Source organism: Typopeltis vanoorti, chromosome 22 (genome assembly GCF_054136105.1).
Source record: "Typopeltis vanoorti isolate ZY-2024b chromosome 22, IOZ_Tvanoo_1.0, whole genome shotgun sequence".
NCBI lineage: Eukaryota > Metazoa > Arthropoda > Arachnida > Uropygi > Thelyphonidae > Typopeltis > Typopeltis vanoorti.
Window position 1 is genome coordinate 100,413,557 of NC_143570.1, and position 21,816 is coordinate 100,435,372.

The window sequence follows — 21,816 nt, forward strand, 5'->3', positions numbered from 1 at the left end:
GATATTTTTGCAATATGGAAGGCTTATCCATCATATTTGAAACTATGTGTCTCAAAAATAAATATGCTTCATCCTTAGAATTCAATTGACCTTGGAGGAGGAGAAAAACAATTATCTAACTTTTTTTTTTTTTTTACATATATTAATTCATAATCAACCAGAAAAAGAAACATATATTGATTGTTATATCCATGCTACTTATCATTATCCCAGTCAATGGTTGGCGTCATTAAGACCTTATTACATCATTCTCATAATATATGTTCCACTAAAAATCTTCTACACCCAGAATTGAGTTATATCAAATCCCATTATGAAAAATGATTTATTAGTTCTTTATGAAGAAAGCTTTTAACAGCTTTAAGTTACCAGTCTCTAGATCTCTTAAAGATACCTCTCAGATTCCACATCTGTATATTAAAGGAATTTCTGAATGCATACTAAAGTTCTAAGACCTTAATATTAGAATGTCCTTTCATCTCATTAGGAAGATTTCTACCTTCCTTTCTTCATCTAAAGATAAGCTTTCTCCACCCAACTTTCAAGGTTTCTACCAGATCCATTGCTCCTGTGGTTTGTTTTACTTTGAGGCAGTCTGAAAGATCTGTAGTTGCTCATCTTGAGGACCATAAATTGTATATTTTGAAAAAAATATTAAAGATGATAAAAAGAAAAGAGAAGATAAAATAATTCAAGAGAATAAATATGAAAGCACTATGAAACAATCTCACTATATGGAAAAAAAAGAAATAACACTAGGAGATGAAAATGAAAGACATATCAAAGATAGGGTTGGTAGCAAGTTCTAGACAGTATTTTTCAGAATTGTATAACACCACAAGCACTGGTGAGAATACTATTACATGGAAGCTAGAAGAACAAGGAAAAATAAGAAAGTATTCCAGAAATACAAAATTTTGGAATAGAACAAGCACTAAAAGATATGAAAAAGAATAAAGTGCCAGCAAAGATGGATTTACAAAAAAAAGTCATGAAAGCAGCAGGAGAAATTTTAACAGAAGAACTATAAAGGTCTATTTAATAAATGCCTAAAAGAGAAAGAAATGCATTAACAGCTAGAACAATGCTATCATGATACTCTTGTTCAGAAAGGATAGCCAGTAAAAGAATGAAAATTAGAGACCTGTAAGCTTGATGTCTCATGTATATACATTGTTTATAAAAATAATAACAAATAGAATTACCATATTATTAGATGAAGTTCAGCTTAATGAATAAGCTGGATTCAGAAAGGAGTTTAACACAACTGACCATTTGCAGACACTGAATCAACTAAAAAAAAAAATGCAGAGAATACATCTTATAATTGCACTTTGATTTTATAGACTATAAAAAACAACATTTGATTGAGCTGAAAACCAGACAGCCCTAATAGCAATGCAAAAATGTGGAATAAACCAAAATTATATACAGTTAATACACAAAATACAGGAAAAAGCAACTGTTAGTATCCTTATATATGAACAAAGCTGCCCATTTATAATAAATAAAGAAGCATTCCAAGGAAATATTCCATCATCCATCAGTGGCTTTTAACAAGCACTTACACTAGTGGCCAAAATTGTGGAAACCTTTTGGAAAAAGTGTATTTTTGAGGTTTGATGGCTCATAACACCACTTTCTTTTGGTGTAATACCATAAAATTATATATCAATGGAAAGATAATTTAATCAAGAATGTAATGCAACAAAGTTTGTTCAATTATCTGTATTCTATGAAATGTTATAGCCAAATAACCAGAAAAAAGAAGCACAACTTGCTTAGGTTGATATGAAGTAGCTGTCCTTCATTTCAATGTAGCCAATGAGCATGAGTGTTTAGAGAGCCAATCAGGTATCATCTCGTTTTGGCAATGACCCAATAAGGTCACAGTAGGATTCAGCTATTGATGTCATGTATTGGAGCTGAGAGGAGGACATTTGTCAGTGTGTTAAATGATTGCTATCAAGTTAGTTGGTTTTGTTTGTGTTCTTTCATTTAGTGAGCTTGTAAAACGTAATAAAATTAAAGAAATGGTGCAAAGAGTTGACTGGTCACCCAGAAAGTGATGTAAAATAGTACTATTAAGTGAACAAGACTACAGTTATGAAGAAATTAGAAGAAAAATTGGTGGAAACTTAATCAATGGTGGCATTTCTAAATTTTTGAAGAGGTATAAGGAGACTCAGTCACTACAAAACCAGACTGGTAGAGGCAGGAAAAGGTGCACAACAACAAGTGATGATAGAAGAATTGAGAGACTGTGCCTACGTGACAATCTGGGTGTATACAAGATGAAATGGCGCAATACAATGTGAAGTTGAGTGCAAGGACTGTTCGGCGCAGACTGCAGGAATTTGGTCTAAATGCTAAAATTCCACGAAAAAAGCCATTTTTATCTCTCAAACAAAGGTTGAAAAGATTAAACTGGGCTAAAACCCATGTTAACTGGACAGCGGAACAATGGGACAGTGTTATTTGGAGTGATGAGACCAAAATCTCCCTGTTTGATAGTGATGGCATAAAATATATAAGGAGAAGAATTGGAGAAGATTTGCATCCCGATTGCATTACACCTACTGTGAAACATCCACTTAGTGTTATGATCTGGGGTTGTATGACATCAAAAGGTGTGGGCAGAATTTTGCGTGATTAATGGGAATATAAATTCCCAAAAATACATAAATGAAATACTTGAGCCCAAACTAAAAAAAAAGCCTTCAGCACATGATCTTTTCCAAGATAATGAAGCATTTATATTTCAACAGGATTCAGCTCAATGTCATGTTGCTGCTGTGTGCAAAAAGTGTTTTCAAGATAACTTGTTGACCCTTAACCCAATTCTTGAAAACCTGTTTTCAAGAATTGGGTTAAGGTCTGGGAATAGCCCAGACCTTAACCCAATCGAAAATCTATGGAGCCGACTAAAGAAACTTGTTAGTCAGAATTAACCCACCAATAAAACCCAATTAATAAAAGCAATAATTCGATCTTGTTGAATTATTGAAAAATAATTCAATTTCAGAACACAAGGACTACATCCGGTTTCACCAATACAGCCACTCTGGTCTTGCAGACCATGTGCTGGATACCCGCCATAGAATATGGTGGAAGAAAGCCACGATAATACACCGTGGTAAATTCAAATACAAAAGGCTATTCATGGAATCAGCCTCAGCCCTAAGAAACAATCCAAACCTAAACAAATTTGGGTGCATGAGACTGCCTCAAATTTGGGAAACCTACATCAAAAGACCTTCAGCCCAATCGGCCAAGAATACCAACATTGCCCGCTAGGGGGGGCACCATCAGGATTGACTTTTAGGAGAAAGAATAGCTTCCTCATTTACTGTGTGTTGTGTTTGCATGCACGTGTCTTGTATTTAAGTTCCTGTGATAATATTATTATTGTTATTATTATTATTGTTCCAGGCAACTCCAAGGAGTCGACAGACTCATCGAGGGAGGCCCTAACATCATGTCAAGAACAACTATTCGACATTGACACAGTATCTATCATACCTTGCCTTGAACTCATTCATGGTCGTAGCACCCACAACAGACTCTGGAAGCTTATTCCACTCATTCACCACTCTCCAAGTAAAAACCTAGCTCTAACCCCCTTGTCAACTATGCTCTTGCCCAGCTTCCATGCATGGCCCCTAGTCCTCCCACCACCAGTCATATTTTCAAAAATGTCTTCTGGATCAATCTTATAGAAGCCCTTCAGTAATTTGAATGTCTCAATCATATCACCCCTCCTTTGCCTATCGTCCAATCTCTGCAACCCACAAATCTTCAACCTATTCTCATAAGGTTCATTCCACAGACCTTCTATCATCTTGGTCACTTGTCTCGGGATCCTCTCCACTTCCTCCGCATCACGAAGAAACCCTGGTGCCCATAACTGGGCACAGTAGTCCAGATGAGGTCTTATCAAGGCTCGATACAGAGGAACAACAACTTGTTTGTCTCTGCATGTTAAAGTATTTTTCAGAAGCCAAGTGATTTGATGAGCTGATTTAGTCACTTTTGCAATGTGCCCCCTAAACTTCAATTCCCTATCCACCAACACTCCCAAATCCCTGGCCTCATCAATCTCCTGGAGTATGGTTCCACCAATGTGATATACTGCTGCTATTCTTTTCACCCCAAAGTGAAACCTTACACTTTGCCACATTAAAATGACATCCATTTTTCCTAGCCCAGTCCTCCAAACTATCCAAATCATCCTGTAAAATTTTGACATCCTGTGCACTCACAATTGCTCTACCCAACTTTGCATCATCAGCAAACAAGTGAACACTTCCTCTCAAATCCTTTCCTATATCATTGATGAACAAATTGAAAAGCAGTGGTCCAAGAACAGAGCTGCAGGGCTCTGTTCTTGGACCACTGCTAACATTGCCGAAATATTGAAAGTGTACTAAAATTTATTTTAATGTATATTCTATTGTACGTTGTAATTTCCTTAAGCTATTTAGGAAGAATTCAATCTTGGTTTCACATTATAACAGCTGCAGAACTAAAAAACTTGGTTCACTCCATGGGAAGGCATTGTAAGGCTGTAATTAATGCTAAAGGTTACCCAACTAAGTATTAACTCACATTGTAAGAATTTTTGTATATCTCATTTTTTCTATGTGTTTCACTTTTCTTCTTTATAACTGATGTTCTAATAAAAAATTCTTCATAAAAGTTATTGCATCACATTCTTGATTAAATTATCTTTCCATTGATATATAATTTTATGGTATTAATAAAAAAAAAAACAGTGTCATGAGTCATCAAACCTCAGAAATACACTTTTTCCAAATGGTTTCCACAATTTTGGCCACTAATTAAGTGCTCATGGCCTTCCAAGTATCCTTGGATTTTTTAACTGCAATATGAGGATAAGGCGATTACCCTTATGCCTCTAAGTATTCTTGTCTGTAAATTGCGTGGTTTCTTCTGGCCAGTTTGCCTGTTCTAGGGGATGAAAAACCCTCTACCTCCATATGAGTCCGGCTAACTCACCTTAGTCGAAAGAGACTAGATGAAGGTTCCTCAACTCATTCAAAAAAGATATTATCTCACTGAAATTATTCAATGCAGTATTAGCATATATTATTATTATTATTATTTTTCAGGCCTCCATAGAGTCAAAAGACTCATCGTGGGAGGTCCTTCCTAGGAAACACAAAGTCTATCATGCCACTCCTTGAACTCAATGACTATTTTTTGCTCTCACCACTCTATCAGGCAATGCATTCCACTGCTCAACCACCCTCCATGCAAAGAAACCACTCTTCACTCTCTTGCTCACAGCTTCCTTTTGAAACTTCGAAGGATGGCCCCTTGTCATCACTCCTTCCTGCTGTTCAACCAAGTGAAAGAACTCCACACTGTAACCACCTCTCAACAGTTTAAAAGTCTCAATCATATCACCTCTCCTCCTTCTATCCACCAAACTCTGTAGTCCACATTCCCTCAACCGATCCTCATAACTAACACTGTACAGTCCTGGAACCATTTTGTTATCTGCCTCTGTACTCTTTCCACAGTTAATTTATCTCCTTCAAATTCTGGGGACCAAATTTGAGAACAACAGTCTAAATGTGGTCTGATCAGGATCTTATACATTGGAATTATAACTCTTTTATCTCTGCAGGTCAGCGTCCTTCTCAGTATTGCAGCAATTCTCTGGATTGCAAAGGTGGGTTACCTTCACCACCTTTGCAATATGTTTCTTGAATTTTAGTTTTCTATCAATCATCACCCCTAGATCTCTTATCTCCCCTACTTTCTGCAGTACAGCTCTTCCAATCAAGTATGCAGCCTCCCATCAATGTATCCCAAACTTCAAGACTTTACATTTTTCTGCATTAGGTCACTACCCAGACTGGTTTCGACCTTTATCGAGATCTCTTCAGTGGTAGTCGAAACCATTCCTTGTTAGGAACGGTTTTGGCTACCACTAACCTTTCCCATAATGCATAGCATTATATATGTCCTTGCATTATGGGATACTAAGGCATGTTATGTGAAGTCATACGACCTTTAGCACGAGTTGCCCCAGTCCTGAAAATACTTCAGGCACAAACTTTGGTTGCTTACACTTGGATAAAGGATCGAACCAAGTATATAATTTCTTGGTATCTTTAATTTATTCTTCTAGTTCTCTTTTGTTGTTTGCTGTTACAGCAATAAATATACTTGGTAATACACGAGTTGCCCCAGTCCTGAAAATACTTCAGGTGCAAACTTTGTGTGCTTACACTTGGATAAAGGAATAAACCAAGTAGATAATTTCTTGGTATCTTTCATTTATAGCATAACCAAGTGAAAAAACTTCCAAGAACTAAAAGAAATGATGAATGAACTAAATAAAGTATGATTATACATAACTATGAAAAAACTAAAATAATGACAAATATTGAAGAAAACTAGATAAAAGAAGAAATAATAACAGACATTAACAAAACAAAGCAATTCCAGAATACACATTACAATTATTATTTATCTCAAGATCCCATGGAGGAGTCAAAGACTCATTGCAGTAGGTCCTTTTGTATACACACAACTCATCATACTGTGACTTAATAAATTCAAATTCTCTGCAGATGCCACACTCTTGGCAATGCATTTCATTCATTTACAACTCTCTATGCAAAAAACCTGCTTCTCACTCCTTTGCTCACATCCTACTCATACAACTTCCATGGATGATCTGTTGTTCTAGCATCATCTCCCACCAATTTATGTAAAACTTCAACGTTAATCCTATAACAACCCCTTACCAACTTGTGCATCTTTATCATATCAGCCCCCCCCCCCTTCTTCCTATCCAATAGACTCTGCAAATTGCATCTTCTCAACCTTTCTTCATACTCAACATTCCAGAGACCCAAAACTACCTTAGTCAATCACTTCTAAACCCTTTCCAATATATCTTCATCCTTTTGAAAACCAAATTTTGAAACCAAATCTATGCACATTATATGTGGCTTAATTATCACCATATAAAATGGAACCAGAATCTCCTTACTTCTGCAAGCCAGTGTCTTCAGCATCATTGCCAGGATTCATTGTGTTGTCCTTACAATTTTTGCAGTGTGTCCTGTAAATTTTAGATGCTTATTTGCCATCAGCACAACATCTCTTATTTCTTCCAACTCTAACAATATATCCTCACCAAGCATGAACTCTACATCCCCATATTTGGTTTCCAAATTTTATAACCTTACACTTCACATCATTGAATTGGCATTCCAATTTCCATGCCCATTCACTCACTAGTCTAATCAAGTCTTGTAAGGCCACACCATCTGTTCTACTCGTCATTGTTCTTTGGAACTTGACCCGATTTTGCATATTATGCAAACAGCTGAATATCTGCATTCAAATATTCTCCAGTATCATTAATATACAAATTAAACAGGAATCATGCTAAAACAGACTCCCGAGGCACACCACAAGTGACTTTTCTCTTACAGGATATTGTTTCCCCATATACAACTCGCTGATGTCTATCAGCTAGCCAATCTCCAATCCAATGCACTAGTCTATTATCTAACCTCATCTGCTCTAGTTTGATTATCAACTTGTCATGCAGTAAGCTATCAAAAGCCTTTGCAAAATCTAAGCCAACTATTGTGTATCCATCTCCATTGTCCAATGCAACTGTCACCTTATTGTAATAAGTATTACTAAAAAATTACCTTAGTTTAGCAAATCAATCATGTTCATCAAAGATAATAACACTGTTGTCAATCCAGTTCTGGATCCTAGTTCTGATCTCTCCAATACTTTAATGCCTCAGTACTGTCACCTTCCTTATGAAGTGATTCAATCTTGCCTTCTTTCCACCCCTTTAGAACTTGACCCAGTGTAAGATTCATATTCAACAAACATGCAAAGGGAGATGTCAACTCAGCACCTTCCCTCCAAATACATGGTGATATATATCATCAAGTTCCACAGCCTTAATACCATTTAGTTCACTCAACTCCACATATACTTCTTGCTCACTCAGAGTCATAGTCTCTCCTCCTAATCTCAAACTCTCCATGATATCACATTCACAAGAATGAAAGACCTTTAATTAACTGTTTTTATTTAGCATTAAGTCACCATCCTTGTCCTTCTTTATACACCTTATGGAATTGATTATTACCACTCATCTTATGTTGTCTCCATAATGCCTTCTTTTGACATATTGCATGCTTAATTTCTTCCTTCATCCATTTCACACCTACCTTATTTAACCTTCTGATGCTTGGAATACATTTTGACATTGCTTGTAACAGATAGTTCTTGAATAGTATCTGAGCAGCATCGATCTCTTTCCCACCCAACTCCTCATTTCATGTTACAGCAGCAAGCTGTGTTCCAAGCTTTTTGTAACACCGGCCTTGTGGTTTCACATATATTCTTTCCTCACATGGCTGGCAGCCACCTAGGTAATCGCTTCATTATCATTCTCAGCAACTGAAGGGAGATTTGACACCTCATTTATAATAACATCCTCTGATGAGATGAGATGATCAAATCCAAGACCTTCAATCTTCATGTGTCATCTGTTACATACTATACTGTCTGAGGTTGTTGTCACTCAAAAACTCAAGAAATTCATGGGAGTTTTGACGGAAATGCTCGCTAGAGCCTCGTTTGTGAAAACAGGCTATACCGGTGGAAGGTGCAAGAGGCTATACATTGTGCATTGACAGCCCTTTAGTAGCCTGAGGGCAAATGACAATGCCAATGAATTCAATAAGTTTAAAGTTATGCACTTTGATATGATGAGATTTTCAACAATATATTATATTGGTTGGTTTATTCTTCTTCTAATATATTCTTTTCTAACTACAAATGCCACTTCATTTAATCAAAACTTTCATGTCCAGAGTACTAAATCCTGAAATCATCAATCTCAAAGTGACCCATTCCTGTCCATCTAAGTTCACTAATTTCCAAAATCTTGAGTTCCTCTCATTTCTTTCTTTACTAATTCCAGTTTTTCTTGATGCACACTTCTTATGTTCCATCCTTTTATTTTATATAAAACAAAGCAGAGGCATCTTCTTCAGAAATTAATTCTATCAGAAAACAAACTTCCCAAAGGTTTAGATCTAGTGTCATCATTTTTGTTAATTTTATTGATAGTTAAAACTTTCTTACATGTTATTCTTTTCAATGTGAAATTCAATTTTATCCTGCTCAAGACTAAATAGTGATCACTTCCAATTTCAAATCCTCTGTACACTCTGGTGTCCTGCACCAGGGAGAAAACATCACTATCAACAATAACATAGTCAATGAGACTTTTCCTATTCCTTGCCTCTTCTTTCCATGTGAATTTGTGCACATTTTTATGTTGGAACATGGTGTTAGTAATAACCAGTCCATGTCCTGAGCAAAAATCCATCAGATATTTGCCATTATTATTAGCTTTGCTCTTTTCTCCAAATTTTCCCAAAATATTTTTGTATGTCTCACAATCATTTCCTACTCTGCTATTTAGATCCCCAACAAGGACCAACTTTTCCTTTTTCATTGTGTCAGCTGCTTTTTCTAAAGCATCAAAAAATTCCTCCACTTCTACCTTAGTAGAACCTTCTTTGGGACCATAGGCACAAATAAGTCTCATTGTCCAGTTCCCCATTCTCATATTTGCCCACATTACTCTACTTGAGACTGACTGCCATTCAAGAAGATTAGTCTCGTATTTTGTGTTGAATACTATGGCTATTCCTTCTTTTCCTTGATTGTCATTGCCTGAATATAACATTTTGTATTTATTGCTCAGAAAGATCTCATCAGTTTTGGTCTTTTTTGTTTCAGTCACCCCTATTATGTCGATCTGGTACTTATCTAATTCCTCAGCTAGCTCCATTTCTTTGCCATTCAGGCTTCTTATGTTGATAGTACCGATCTTTAACTCTGGTGATGTTGAGTTGGGGTTTGTTTTCAGATTTGTTCCAGTAGCTGACTTTTCTCTGTTCGCCCTGGTTCCCTGGCGAAAACAATGGGGACCTTGTTTAACCGGGCGACGCCCCAGCCGGCATGAAATTTTGTCATGTTGTACCATCATTATTTATTTTGGTTTAACCAATTCTTCTTCTGGTTCCCATCTGCCATACGGCCGCGGGAGGGTAGCTATATGCTACCATTCTAGGGAGAGATGATTATGAGCAAGGTGGTTTCCCGTTGCCTTCCTTGCCGTAAGTATTTATGACTGTAACCTGTGTGTTCACGGGGCCGGTTTGCCTGCTTGCGGGATGAAAAACCCCAGATAAACTGGCGGAAAAAACCCTGCTGCCCACGCCCAAGACCGGCTAACTTGGCTATGGCTGAGGAAGATCCTTAAGCTCCTCACGTCGTGGACGGGAATCGAACCTAGGACACTCCTTCCCCAGGCATATGGTTGCGAAGCGCAAAGCCACTAGGCTAACCGCGCGGACAACCAATAAGAATTTTAAGAATACAATTTGGTTGGCTAAATCCCAAATTGCCAGCCCATCCTCGTTCGTTCAGTATCAAAGTAGATACCCAACAGGGTGCACCACGAGAAGGTGAGATTGGACATTAGGTCAGAAGCCCTGGTCGGTTCTCTGCATTCCTTGAAAGGCTATGTGGAGGTCTCCTCTCAGTTATACAGCTTTGACCCTTAAGCATCCCTAAAGTGATCATACAACTATTTTTTCTGCTTCTGTAACTTTCCTACCTGTGGATTAATTTAAAAAAATATAACCAATCAGTTAACTCCTTTTATTCTCTTATAGGGAATATAATTATTGCCATTTTAGCCCTATCTAACTTTTGGAGGCTGAAGGGATAGTTCAATCTCCACCAGTAGCCAATCAGAGATAGCTGGCAAAAGACTATCACTAATTACAAATTGTATCTGATGAAATACTGACAAGTGCTGCCATCTTGTGGAAAATGTTATTGTTTGAGAGTTCTACAGTGTCAATTTTCTTGAGTTTTCAGAATAAATTTTATCCTTTCATAATCGCTCTTTCTCTTGCTGCTACAATGCAAAAGATTAATCCCCCTATAATTATTTGGATCTGTTTTATATTAATTTTTAAAAATTGGTTCTATATATATATATATATATATATTTTTTTTTTTTTTTTAAATGCTTTTTTAATAGTATGAAACAGTAAATATATATTAATGAATATATTAATAAACATTATTTCTCTTTCTAGATATTTTAACAGCTCATTTTGTATTTTATCCATTATGTCTAATTTCTATTTAGAATTTTTCCTAAAATGTTTTCTATTTGTTATGATATTATTTCTAAACTTTTCCTTTGTAATCTTTACAATGTTCAGGAATGTTATGTCTTCATCTTCATACAATTTAGTAAAATTTTATTTATTTATTTTTTGTTTTTAAAGCATTTTGTTCAACTAAGGGTATGTTTATATATTCGTATAATTTAGTTCTCTGGTTTCATCTTCATATTTGTTTCTGTGTACAAAAGTCATGTTCAATCTATTTCTAATATTGGATAGATAGCCTAAAATTCCTTTTTCATAGATTTTGTTACCAATTTCCTTTCTTAAACTTTTATATCTCTTATACTTTTATTTTTTTTAGCATTATCTTGTAGATATGTTTCCAAAAGTTTATTTTACTTGTTTTCTTCTGTGCATTTAACTTTTCAATAGCTGCTCTTTTGAGTAACAATGTGTCCCCTTCTTCCTTTTATTTCCAACTGTTGTCTCTTCTTCAATTCTGTATTTTCATCAAATCTGATTTTGTTAAAGCATTCTTTTATTCTTGTTGATATGGTGTTTTAATTCTTTGTTCTAGTAAGAGTTCATGAAATACATATTCGCTATATTCTGATGGTATGAACATGTCATAAATATATTTATAGCAATTTCAGCAAGAAAATGAGATTACAACAACACTAATATATATATATATATATATATATATATATATACATAACTTACTTGACCTACCTCTGTTGCGTTGCGATAAATATAATGAAGGATACATACAAATACATCTACTGATACATCATGAAGAGTAAAAACAGGTATATCTTTTTCTCCTACCAATTTTGTCTCACAGAAATGATCAGCTAATAGGGCTTTAAAAAAATCACTTCTACCACAAAAGAACACCTGTAAGTCAAAGCAATAGTAAATGTAGCTAAGACATAATTAAGTATATGCACGCACACACACACAGTATGCACACACATGCATACCAAGAGAGAGAGGGAAAAAGGAGTTCATGATGCAAACAAAATACTTGGTAAAATATGGGACTAGTAACAGGTAGGAAATATTATCTTGTATGCATGCACTTTCAAAACATTTAACATGATGTTCCACTAGGCAGAAACAAATTATTATTACACCCTCCATAGAGTCAGTAGACTCATCGTGAGAGGTTCATTCAACTGACAACATATTTATCATATAGAATTTTAAAATCCTTAACATTCCTTGAATTAATGACACATTCTGGTAATGCATTCCATTTATTGACAATTCTACATGCAAAAAATTTACTCCTCATACCCTTCTTCACCACACTTTTACATAACTTCAGGAATGGCCTCTGATTCTTCCCCTCTCACCGTCTACTTTTTTTATAATCCGCTCTAGATTAATCTGATAAAATCCTCTCACTAACTTAAATGTCTCTATCATATCACCTCTCTTTCTCCTATCCACCAAACTCTGCAATCCACATTTCTTCAACCTCTCTCTCCATAGCCACCATTCAAAACTCCTGATATTGTCTCTGGACTCTCTCCAATGTCTCCACATCAAATTGAAAACCAGGTGATCAAATCTGAGAGCACAATAATCCAAGTGTCGTCTGACCAGTGCCTTACAGTGGCACAACCAGTTCCTTATTCTTGCATGTTAGAGTACTTCTTATCATAGCAGCACTACGATGTGCAACCTTTGCGACACTAGCAAATTGTCCTCTAAACTTCAGTCTACTGTGAACCATCACTCCCACTCTAATCTCATCCACTTCTTGCAGTATGGCACCATCGATATAGCACACAGCCTTATATTTGTGCACTCCAAAATGCAACATCTTGGAATTATTGATATTGAAACTACAACCCTGCTCTTTTGTCCAAGTAAAAAGTCTATTCAAATCTTCCTGAAGAGAATTAACATCAGCAGTGCTACTTATAATTCTTCCCAACTTTGCATCATCAGCAAATAACTGAAGATCCCCAGTCAGTCCACATGATATATCGTTTACAAACAAGTTAAACAGCAGAGGTCCAAGAACAGAACCTTGGGGCATACCACTGGTTACCCTCCTTTTTTGAGACACTGCTCCATCACACACACCCTGCTGGTATTGTTCAGAGAGCCAATCTCAACCAATATACCATCTATTCCCATCCTCTGCAGCTTGTACACCAACTTATCATGTGGAAATCTATCAAATGCTTTTGCAAAGTCTACGAATATCGCTGTATATGATTCTCCCTTATCTAACACGCTTGTCACCTTATCATATTATGCAAGTAAATTACTAAAACAGGACCTACCCTTTACAAATTCATGCTGACCATCGTAAAAAATGCTCTTTCCTTCAACCCAATCCTGTATTTGGACAGAATACAGAGCTGAACAATATGGAGCAGAACATGACATGACAAACTGTCTTGAGATTTGTGTTTGTGGAGGTGGGCATGGAATAAAATGTGATGTGCACTTACTAATGAAATCAAAGCCATAAGAGAGGAAAACGATATTGTTTTCTGGATGTATAAATAATCATAATTAAGATAATTCCTAGACCTCCTTTTTTGAAAAGGATACATTAATTGTTTTTGTTATTTTTTAATATATTTCAAAATAACAACAGGGTTTTCACTTCCTTAGAAGTTTACCTTTTCAGAAAACTGTGTATAGTGAATAATGCCTCCTCTCCTCCTCATACTATACAGACATAAAACAAAACAAAGTAGGCATATTACTTTCCTAACAGCATATTTCAAAATAACTGATGAAAGATATTATTCTAAGAATTTTCAACCTCACATCCTATCTTATTCTTTTACCAGAACAAAGAAATGATTTGTTTACTTTTCAGAATTTATTTCGACAAAATCCAAGAAAAGCCTTGCTCGTTACTAATCTGTTCCATTTTATCGAAATACAATATGTTCTTATTTCCATATCCTATGGCAGTCAAAAGTAACTCAAACATTATATACAAAAGCAGAATACTGCAGTCAGTTACTTTTATAAAATTACTTTTTGATTCATTTTTAAAAGAAAATTCTAAATCCTGTAGTATGGTATTTCACATATTTCTGCATGGGGTAAAAAAAAAAAAGTCTTGTGCAAATTGACAAGTTACAAATGGTGAATCAGTTAGAGAGGGAATCACCCTCCAGATATGGAGGGCAGCCGTGAGAAAAGCACGGTAACATGACAAATAAGCGCTTTGAGACCAGCAGCAGCACTGCCATCACGGGTGGTGGAGTGTCCTTTGGTTTGAGAGCCCTTGGTAATAAGGACTCTCAAACCAAAATGCCATAGACCTCTACAATATAACAATGTGACATGGCATCCTATGCCACCATTAAATAAACATGCTGCTGGGGAAGATCAACCACAGTTACTGTCCACCACCAGGTAAGGTGTGGCTGCACAGGCCTCTATTTCAGGATTATTGGTAGCCAGCACTGACCCCCCAGCTAGGAAGTAGCAACTACTGACTAATACCTCACACCAGGCATTTGCCAACAATGGTATCCTGGACATTACAAAAACATGAGCACACTATATCAAACAAAGTAAACATACACCAGCTCAAATGTTGCCTGAGTCAACAAGGTTGCATCTATAGCTTTGGCAGAGGGCTATGTTTGAAAAGTCCACTAGAGTCCCCAAATCATTTCAGTCACCTTAAACATGAACGAACACCATTAAGTAAGAACACTGGGAATTGCCTAACTATCCTTCCATTGAACACTGAGGGATTTACTAGATCAAAATCATCATCAAATTCCTGCCATGTACCCTCAAGGGTGTACAGGACACGATAGTACTACATGAAAAATTTACATCATTACTAACTTCCTATCTACAATTTTACTCCAAATCAGTCTATTACCCATCAAGACTAACCTAACTCCAACATTATCAGATCTTATATTTCTGTCTTCTAAGAACACTTTTTACTGTATCAATCCACTTATACCTTGGTCTTCCTCTGGATCTTTTTCCTGCCAATCTGGCAAAGAACACTTCCTTCGCTAATCCTTCCTCTCCCATTCTGTTTAAGTGACTATACCACCTGTTATTAGCTCTTCGAAGTTTATTTTGCACTTGGTTAGACTATAATAAATTTAGTTTAATCCTTTATCCAAGTGTAAGCAAACAAAGTTTGCGTCCGAAAATAACTTCAGGACTGAGGTAAGGTGGAGCAAAGGTGGACCCGAAGATATTTTCAGGTACAAACTTTGTTTGCTTACACTTGGATAAATTAATCTCCAATTCTGATATCAGATTTAATACCATTTTCCTTCATAATGTGATCCATATAGATAATAAATAACAGAGGGGATAATGTACATCATTGTCTGACAGCAGATTTAACATTAAACCATCTTCCTGTACTTCCTTTAATTCTAACTATTGACTTACAACTTAAATAAAGACTAAGTATTGCTTGATATAATGCCCCATTGATGTAGCGTTTTGAATATTTTCTCTCTTGGCACCTTGTCCAGATCTACAGAACTAAAATACAGATCTTAGTTATATTCCCATGACTTCTCAACTATTTGTTGTAAAGTGAAAATCTGATCCTGACAGCTTCTATTTGGCCTGAATTCAGGTTGTTCTTCAGCAAGCTTTTCTTCCACAATCCTTTTCAACTGTTTCTCAGGTATACTTGCGTAAATCTTGCCAGGAACACTCAGTAGAGAAATACCTCTGTAATTCTCACACTCAGTTTTATTTTCCTTTTTATATATGGGTACTATGAGCTCTACTCCAATAATCCAAAATTTGTCCCTTTGTCCAGGTATTCTGAACTATGCATTGCAGCCACTGTAAGACTTTTATATCTCCATATTTGAGCATTTCTGGTTGAATATCATCTACTCCTGCTGCCTTTCCACATTTCAGACTTTTGATTGCTTTTTCTACTTCAAGTATGAATATGTATTCCTGACTGTATGCCTGTTGAGTGTTTTTTACCACTGTGCTATCACTGCTTGTTTCATTTAGCAAATTTTCAAAGTAATTACTCCATACTTCAAGGATATCTTTTTCTCCCGTTTTCATGCCACCTTTATCATTTCTAATTCCTTTTACAGCACTCTTTCCTCCATTTCTGAGCATCTTCAACAACCTCCACAATATCTTGCTACCTTCTTGATATTTATTTTCTATGTTCTTACCAAAGCCTTCCCATGACTTTTGTTTAGCTAGTTTTACAGAGTGTTTAGCTTTCTTACATTTGTCTCTGTATTCTCTAAGAGCACAAGCTGACTTATTTGCCAGAACTTTTGATATGCTTTCTTTTTTCCTTCACTGCCTCTTTACTTTTTGTGTCCACCATGGAGTTCCGATTTTTCTATCCTTGCAGACAACCTCACGACATGCCTCTCTGGTTGAATCAATGTATTTTCTTTAGGGCTTGCCACTGAATCTCCAAGGTTTGGTTCCTGTTCTCAAACTCTTTCATATTTTTTTTCTTGAATAATCTTTGTGTATTTTAGTCTACAGTTCATATCTGAGAGCTGCTCAACTTTTATTCACTTTAAAACTTTCTTACATGTTCTTCTTTTCAATATGAAATTCAAATTTATTCTGCTCAAGACTAAATGGTGATCACTTTCAATTTCAAATCCTCGGTACACTCTGGTGTCCTGCACCACGGAGAAAACATCACAATCTACAATAACATAGTCAATGAGAAAAATCTCATTGACTACGTTAGATCAAAGTCAGAGGTTCTAAATCATATCCTTACCAGGCACGAAGTAGACACTGTTGCTCTACAAGAAATTCACCACACTCCACAAGGAAACTTACCATTCCTGGCTACATTCTTTCACTGATAAACCTGATGAAAGACATGACTAGTTATCTTGAAAAAACAAATCTGGAAAGAATCTCTGAACACTTCACAAAGTGACTTTTTCATTGGTATCTGGCTACACGACTTTTCAATCTACAATGTATATAAGCTCCTCTACCATCATCGCCTACACCAATACCATCTACTGCCCACCACCACAATTATTATTTTTTTGTCTGTAAATTGCTGCATTCTCAAGGCTGATTTGTATGTGGGATGAAAATCCAGAGTTTCAGGGAGAAAAAACCCTCTGTATGAGACTTGACCTTCCAAGTCCCACACTTCTTCAGTCAGCCCATCGTGGCATCATCCTTGAAGATTTCAACTCACACAGTACATTATGGAGATACAATAACGACAACAATCTAGGCCAGCAACTAACAGACTGGATGTTAACAAACAGCCTCAACCTCCTATATGACAGCAAGCAACCCAGAACCTTCAAATCTGGAAGATGAGGATCAGAACAACCCCTGACCTCTGTTTTACCACCACTGATATGGAAGGAACGTCTCTCATCTCAACCTATCAAGTACTGTCTCAATTTTCTCACAGCCAGCACAGACCTAATTACTAACTGGCCAAAATTTATTGAATTCATTGCAAACAATGTCAACACAATTCTACCTAGAGTTGATAACTATGAAAGATTCATTAAACTTCTCATGATATCTGGTAAGAAACACATCCAAAGAGGATTCAGAAAAATCTACGCACCATGCTGGTCAACTGGAAGTAGTATTCTTCTCTTTGAGTATGAACAGCAGAACCATCCAGACATTGCTTCTGTCATCTTAAGGTCTTTGGATAATCGTAGGAAAGTTCTCTGGGCATGAAGAAATGAACAACCTCACCTTTCCCCAGATCAAAATGCAAGGCTTGGTCACTGTTCCATCAACTGGGAGGCAACAGCACTCCAAACAGAGCTAAATGAAAGTACACTATTAGAGTGTACTTTCATTTAGAATAGTATTGCAATCATTTTAGTACATAAAGCTAAAACCAAACTTTCCACAGACATCAAATAAAAGAACCATCATCTTTACAGAAGAATTTCCTTATCATGTCCTTCATCTATAGCAAACTCCAATGTCAGTAACTCTAGATGAAATTGATGCAGCATCCAAACTATCTAAAACAGGTAAAGCTCCTAATGTTGATGACATCCTTCCAGACTTTCTTACTCACCTTAGCCTAAGAGCATTCTGGCTGTCTAATTTTTTATTGTCAATAATAAATGATCAATGACTCCCAAAACTTTGGCATGAATCAAATTCAAATTTTATCAAATGTATTATTATTATTATTATGTGACACCTCCAAGGAGTCCAAAGAACTCATCAACCCACCATCACCTACTCTAAAACACTCCATCTCCACCACTTAATCCACCAACTACAGCAAACCGCCACTACCACCATCACTTATACCAATGCCATCTACTGCCCACCATCACCATTATTATTATTTTTTTGCCTGTAAATTGCGAGTGTTCTCAAGGCCGATTTGTATGCGGGATGAAAAACCCGAGTTTCAGGGAGAAAAAACCCTGCTACCTCCGTATGAGATTGGCTAACTCATCTTCAATTGAAAACACCCAAATAAAGATTCCTCTCATCATGATGAGAATTGAACTTAGGCCTTTATCATTCAAAGGGCACTACGTACTGTAGTTCTTCCAAATGCACTACAGAGATGCTCATTATTAAGACTGAATAAGTGGTACAAATGATAGCATCATACAATAGTGATGCTTGTTATGTAATGCAAGTGATAATGGAACATACAGAAAGGTAACACTATATATATTATAAATTTAATATAATATAACCACTTGAAATGATATGATAAATCGAAGAAAATAGCCTTAGCAAAACCCAATAAGTCAACTAATGATCCTAATAACTAATGCCCTATAGCATTGCTCTGCACTCCTTACAAACGTTTTTCAAAGTATCATCCTCTCTAGAATTTCTCCAGAAATAGAAACCATCTTACCCAATGAACAAGCTGGGTTTAGAACTGGCAGCAACTGCTATGATCAGGTCCTAGCTCTGACAACCCATACAAAGGCTGGATACCAAAAGGATTTAAAGGCAGGTACTGTCTTTATAGACCTAACTTCAGCTTATTATATCATATGGAAGAAAGGTTTACTGTATAAAACAGCCAAAATAATCAAGTGCAACAACAATAAAAAACCCTCTAAAATTACTAGAACAAATGCTGTCCAATAGGAAAATAAAAGTTTGTCTGAATTCACAAAAAAGCAGGACATTTATTCTGCAGGACGGATTGATGGATTGCCACATGGATCTGTCCTTGCCACAGCTCTGTTCAACCTGTAAACCAGTGTCATCCTTCCAACAACTCGTCAAAAGTTTATCTGTGCTGATGACATAGCAATTGCCACCCAAAACAGTACCTTTCACAGCCCTGGGGAAACACTGAGCAAAGATCTGAGCATATTTGAAGAATTACTTTTAAAGCTGGGGACTATCTCCTAACCCCAGCAAAAATGTTGTTCCAGCTTTTCTTTTAAATAACCATCAGACTCATACAAAACTAAAAATAAAACTTCTGCTACAGAACTTTAATCCATGAAAGTAACCCTTGGTCTCTTGGTATCACAACTGGCTATAATCTAACATACTGAAATATTTGGAAAAAACTAAGTTCTCATACGGTGAGAGTAGGTATTTTTTCTCCCATATACTTGGGTTTTTCATCCTGCGTACAGACAAAATGGTCTTCAGAACACACACAATTTACAGACAAAAAATACTGTTGGTGATGATGGGCAATAGATGGTGTTGATGGTAGTAGTGTCATAGTTGGAGGGTTGAGTAGTAGCAGAGAGGATGAGATGTATTTAGTGAAGTAGAGTAGTGCGCCCTCCCATGATGAGTCCTTGCACTGCCTGCGGCTGTCATGTAATAATAATAATAAAGATATCTGCTAGGAACATAATCATAAACAAGCTCACAGGCACAACTTAAGGTTGAAATGCCCCGACTCTTAGAACAGCAGCCCTGGCTCAAGTCTTCCCAGTTGCAAAGTACTGTTCACCAATTTGGAGCTGTTTAAAAAGCATTTTTTCATGATAGCCAAAGCTTCATTGTTCACCAAGTTTAGCATCAGGAATTTTGTACAATGTGATCAATTTACTTCCTTACTCTTAATTTTTGTTTCTTTCAATAACTCTTTCATACCTTCTCTCATTGCATATTTCTTCCCTTTTGAATTGTTTGTTCCCGCAGAGTGAATGGGTTATAGTGTGAAAGTAAGAGTGGAGAGAGAGAGAGAGAGCGCATCGTAAATGTTTTGTGTGTGTGAGTGCAAGAAATGCAAATCATGAGGAAAGTTGGAAAATGCAGTGATGAATATTAATGATGTAAGGAAAGATAGCAAAAGTGTTCTGGAGAATGTGAAAGTAGTAGATGCTGGTGCATGAAATGTAGATGAGACCATGAAAGCACTGGCTGAAAGTAATGTGGATGATGTGGTGACAGTAAGGAGAGTGAACTAGTATACTTATATGGTCTCCTTCACTTCACAGAACAAAACGGGAGCTAGAGTGCGCCTCGTGCGGTACAGCAGGTGGGAGAACGAAAGAAAAAGTAAATGGGAAATGTACGAAAGTGCAAGAAACTGGAAACAAGGAGAAGGTATTGTATAGAGATTTGATGATAAGAGGTATCCTTAATGAGAAAGTGATGAAAGATCAAGGATGTTAGTGAAGCAGTTAATTTACAGAAGGGGAAGTGAAAAATTTGACTGTTTTGGCAGGAACAAACAATTTCAAAGAGGAGAAATATACAATGAGAGAAGATACAAAGGAGTTACTGAAAGAAGCAAAAATTAAGAGTAAGAAGTAAAGATTGTGTCTACTGCCTCAGTATGACAGAACAAATTTTAGAAGAAGAGCCATAATTCCTAATGAGTCAATGAGAAGATTGTGCAGGAGGAATGGTGTGCACTTTATAGATGTATAGAGTGAATTTGATGGACAAAAAGACTTTTATATATATATATATATGTGTGTGTGTGTGTGTGTGTGTGTGTGTGTGTGTGTGTGCACGCGTGCGCCTGATGGACTATTTGAATGATTTTGGAGTTGTTTGGAGAAAAATGTTGTTTAGTGAGAGAATTGAACTTCTTTTCAGATCAGATTGTAGTCTGGTGGAATGATGATAAATATTAATAATATTTTGAATGCAACAAACAATGGATAAAACAAAACTACCATTAAAAAAATTAATAATTATCATCCTTCTACCAGACTACAATCTGATCTGAAAAAAGTTTCAATACCCAACCTTAAAGGAACCTCAGAACAAAGATTCTTTGTAAATTGAATCTATACACTTACTTCAAATCAGCTCAGAAACTGTCTTCCTTCCTACCATCTATGAAGATACATTACTACCAGGTGTCTATCAAGTACCCTGTTCATGTCATCTTTGCTATTTTGTACAGACTGACTATTCTGCCTTGATTACAATTCAAGAACATCATGACTATATTACATGTTTGGAATATGACAAGTCTAGTGTTGTTTCTCACACTACTGACACTAGGCACAGAGTTCTTTGGAACCAGACAAAACTTCATTCCGGCAAGTTCAAATCGATCGTCTTTTCCTTGAAACATGAGAAACTCTATGAAATCATCTGAACCTGAACAGATCAGACTGCATGCCAATATCCAAGTTTTGGAAAGTGATCA

The 21,816-nt window shown here is 36.3% G+C and overlaps 1 protein-coding gene across 1 annotated transcript in view; it reads right to left on the reverse strand.

Annotated features, from left to right (window-relative positions):
• Positions 1-21,816, reverse strand: part of LOC150094593 (ankyrin repeat and BTB/POZ domain-containing protein 1-like) — a 307,835-nt gene that overhangs the window by 34,627 nt on the left and 251,392 nt on the right. Inside the window, exon 10 of the mRNA XM_090412059.1 lies at positions 11,967-12,131. Coding sequence (XP_090268185.1) covers positions 11,967-12,131 — 165 coding nt within the window. The remainder of the gene's footprint in view (positions 1-11,966; positions 12,132-21,816) is intronic.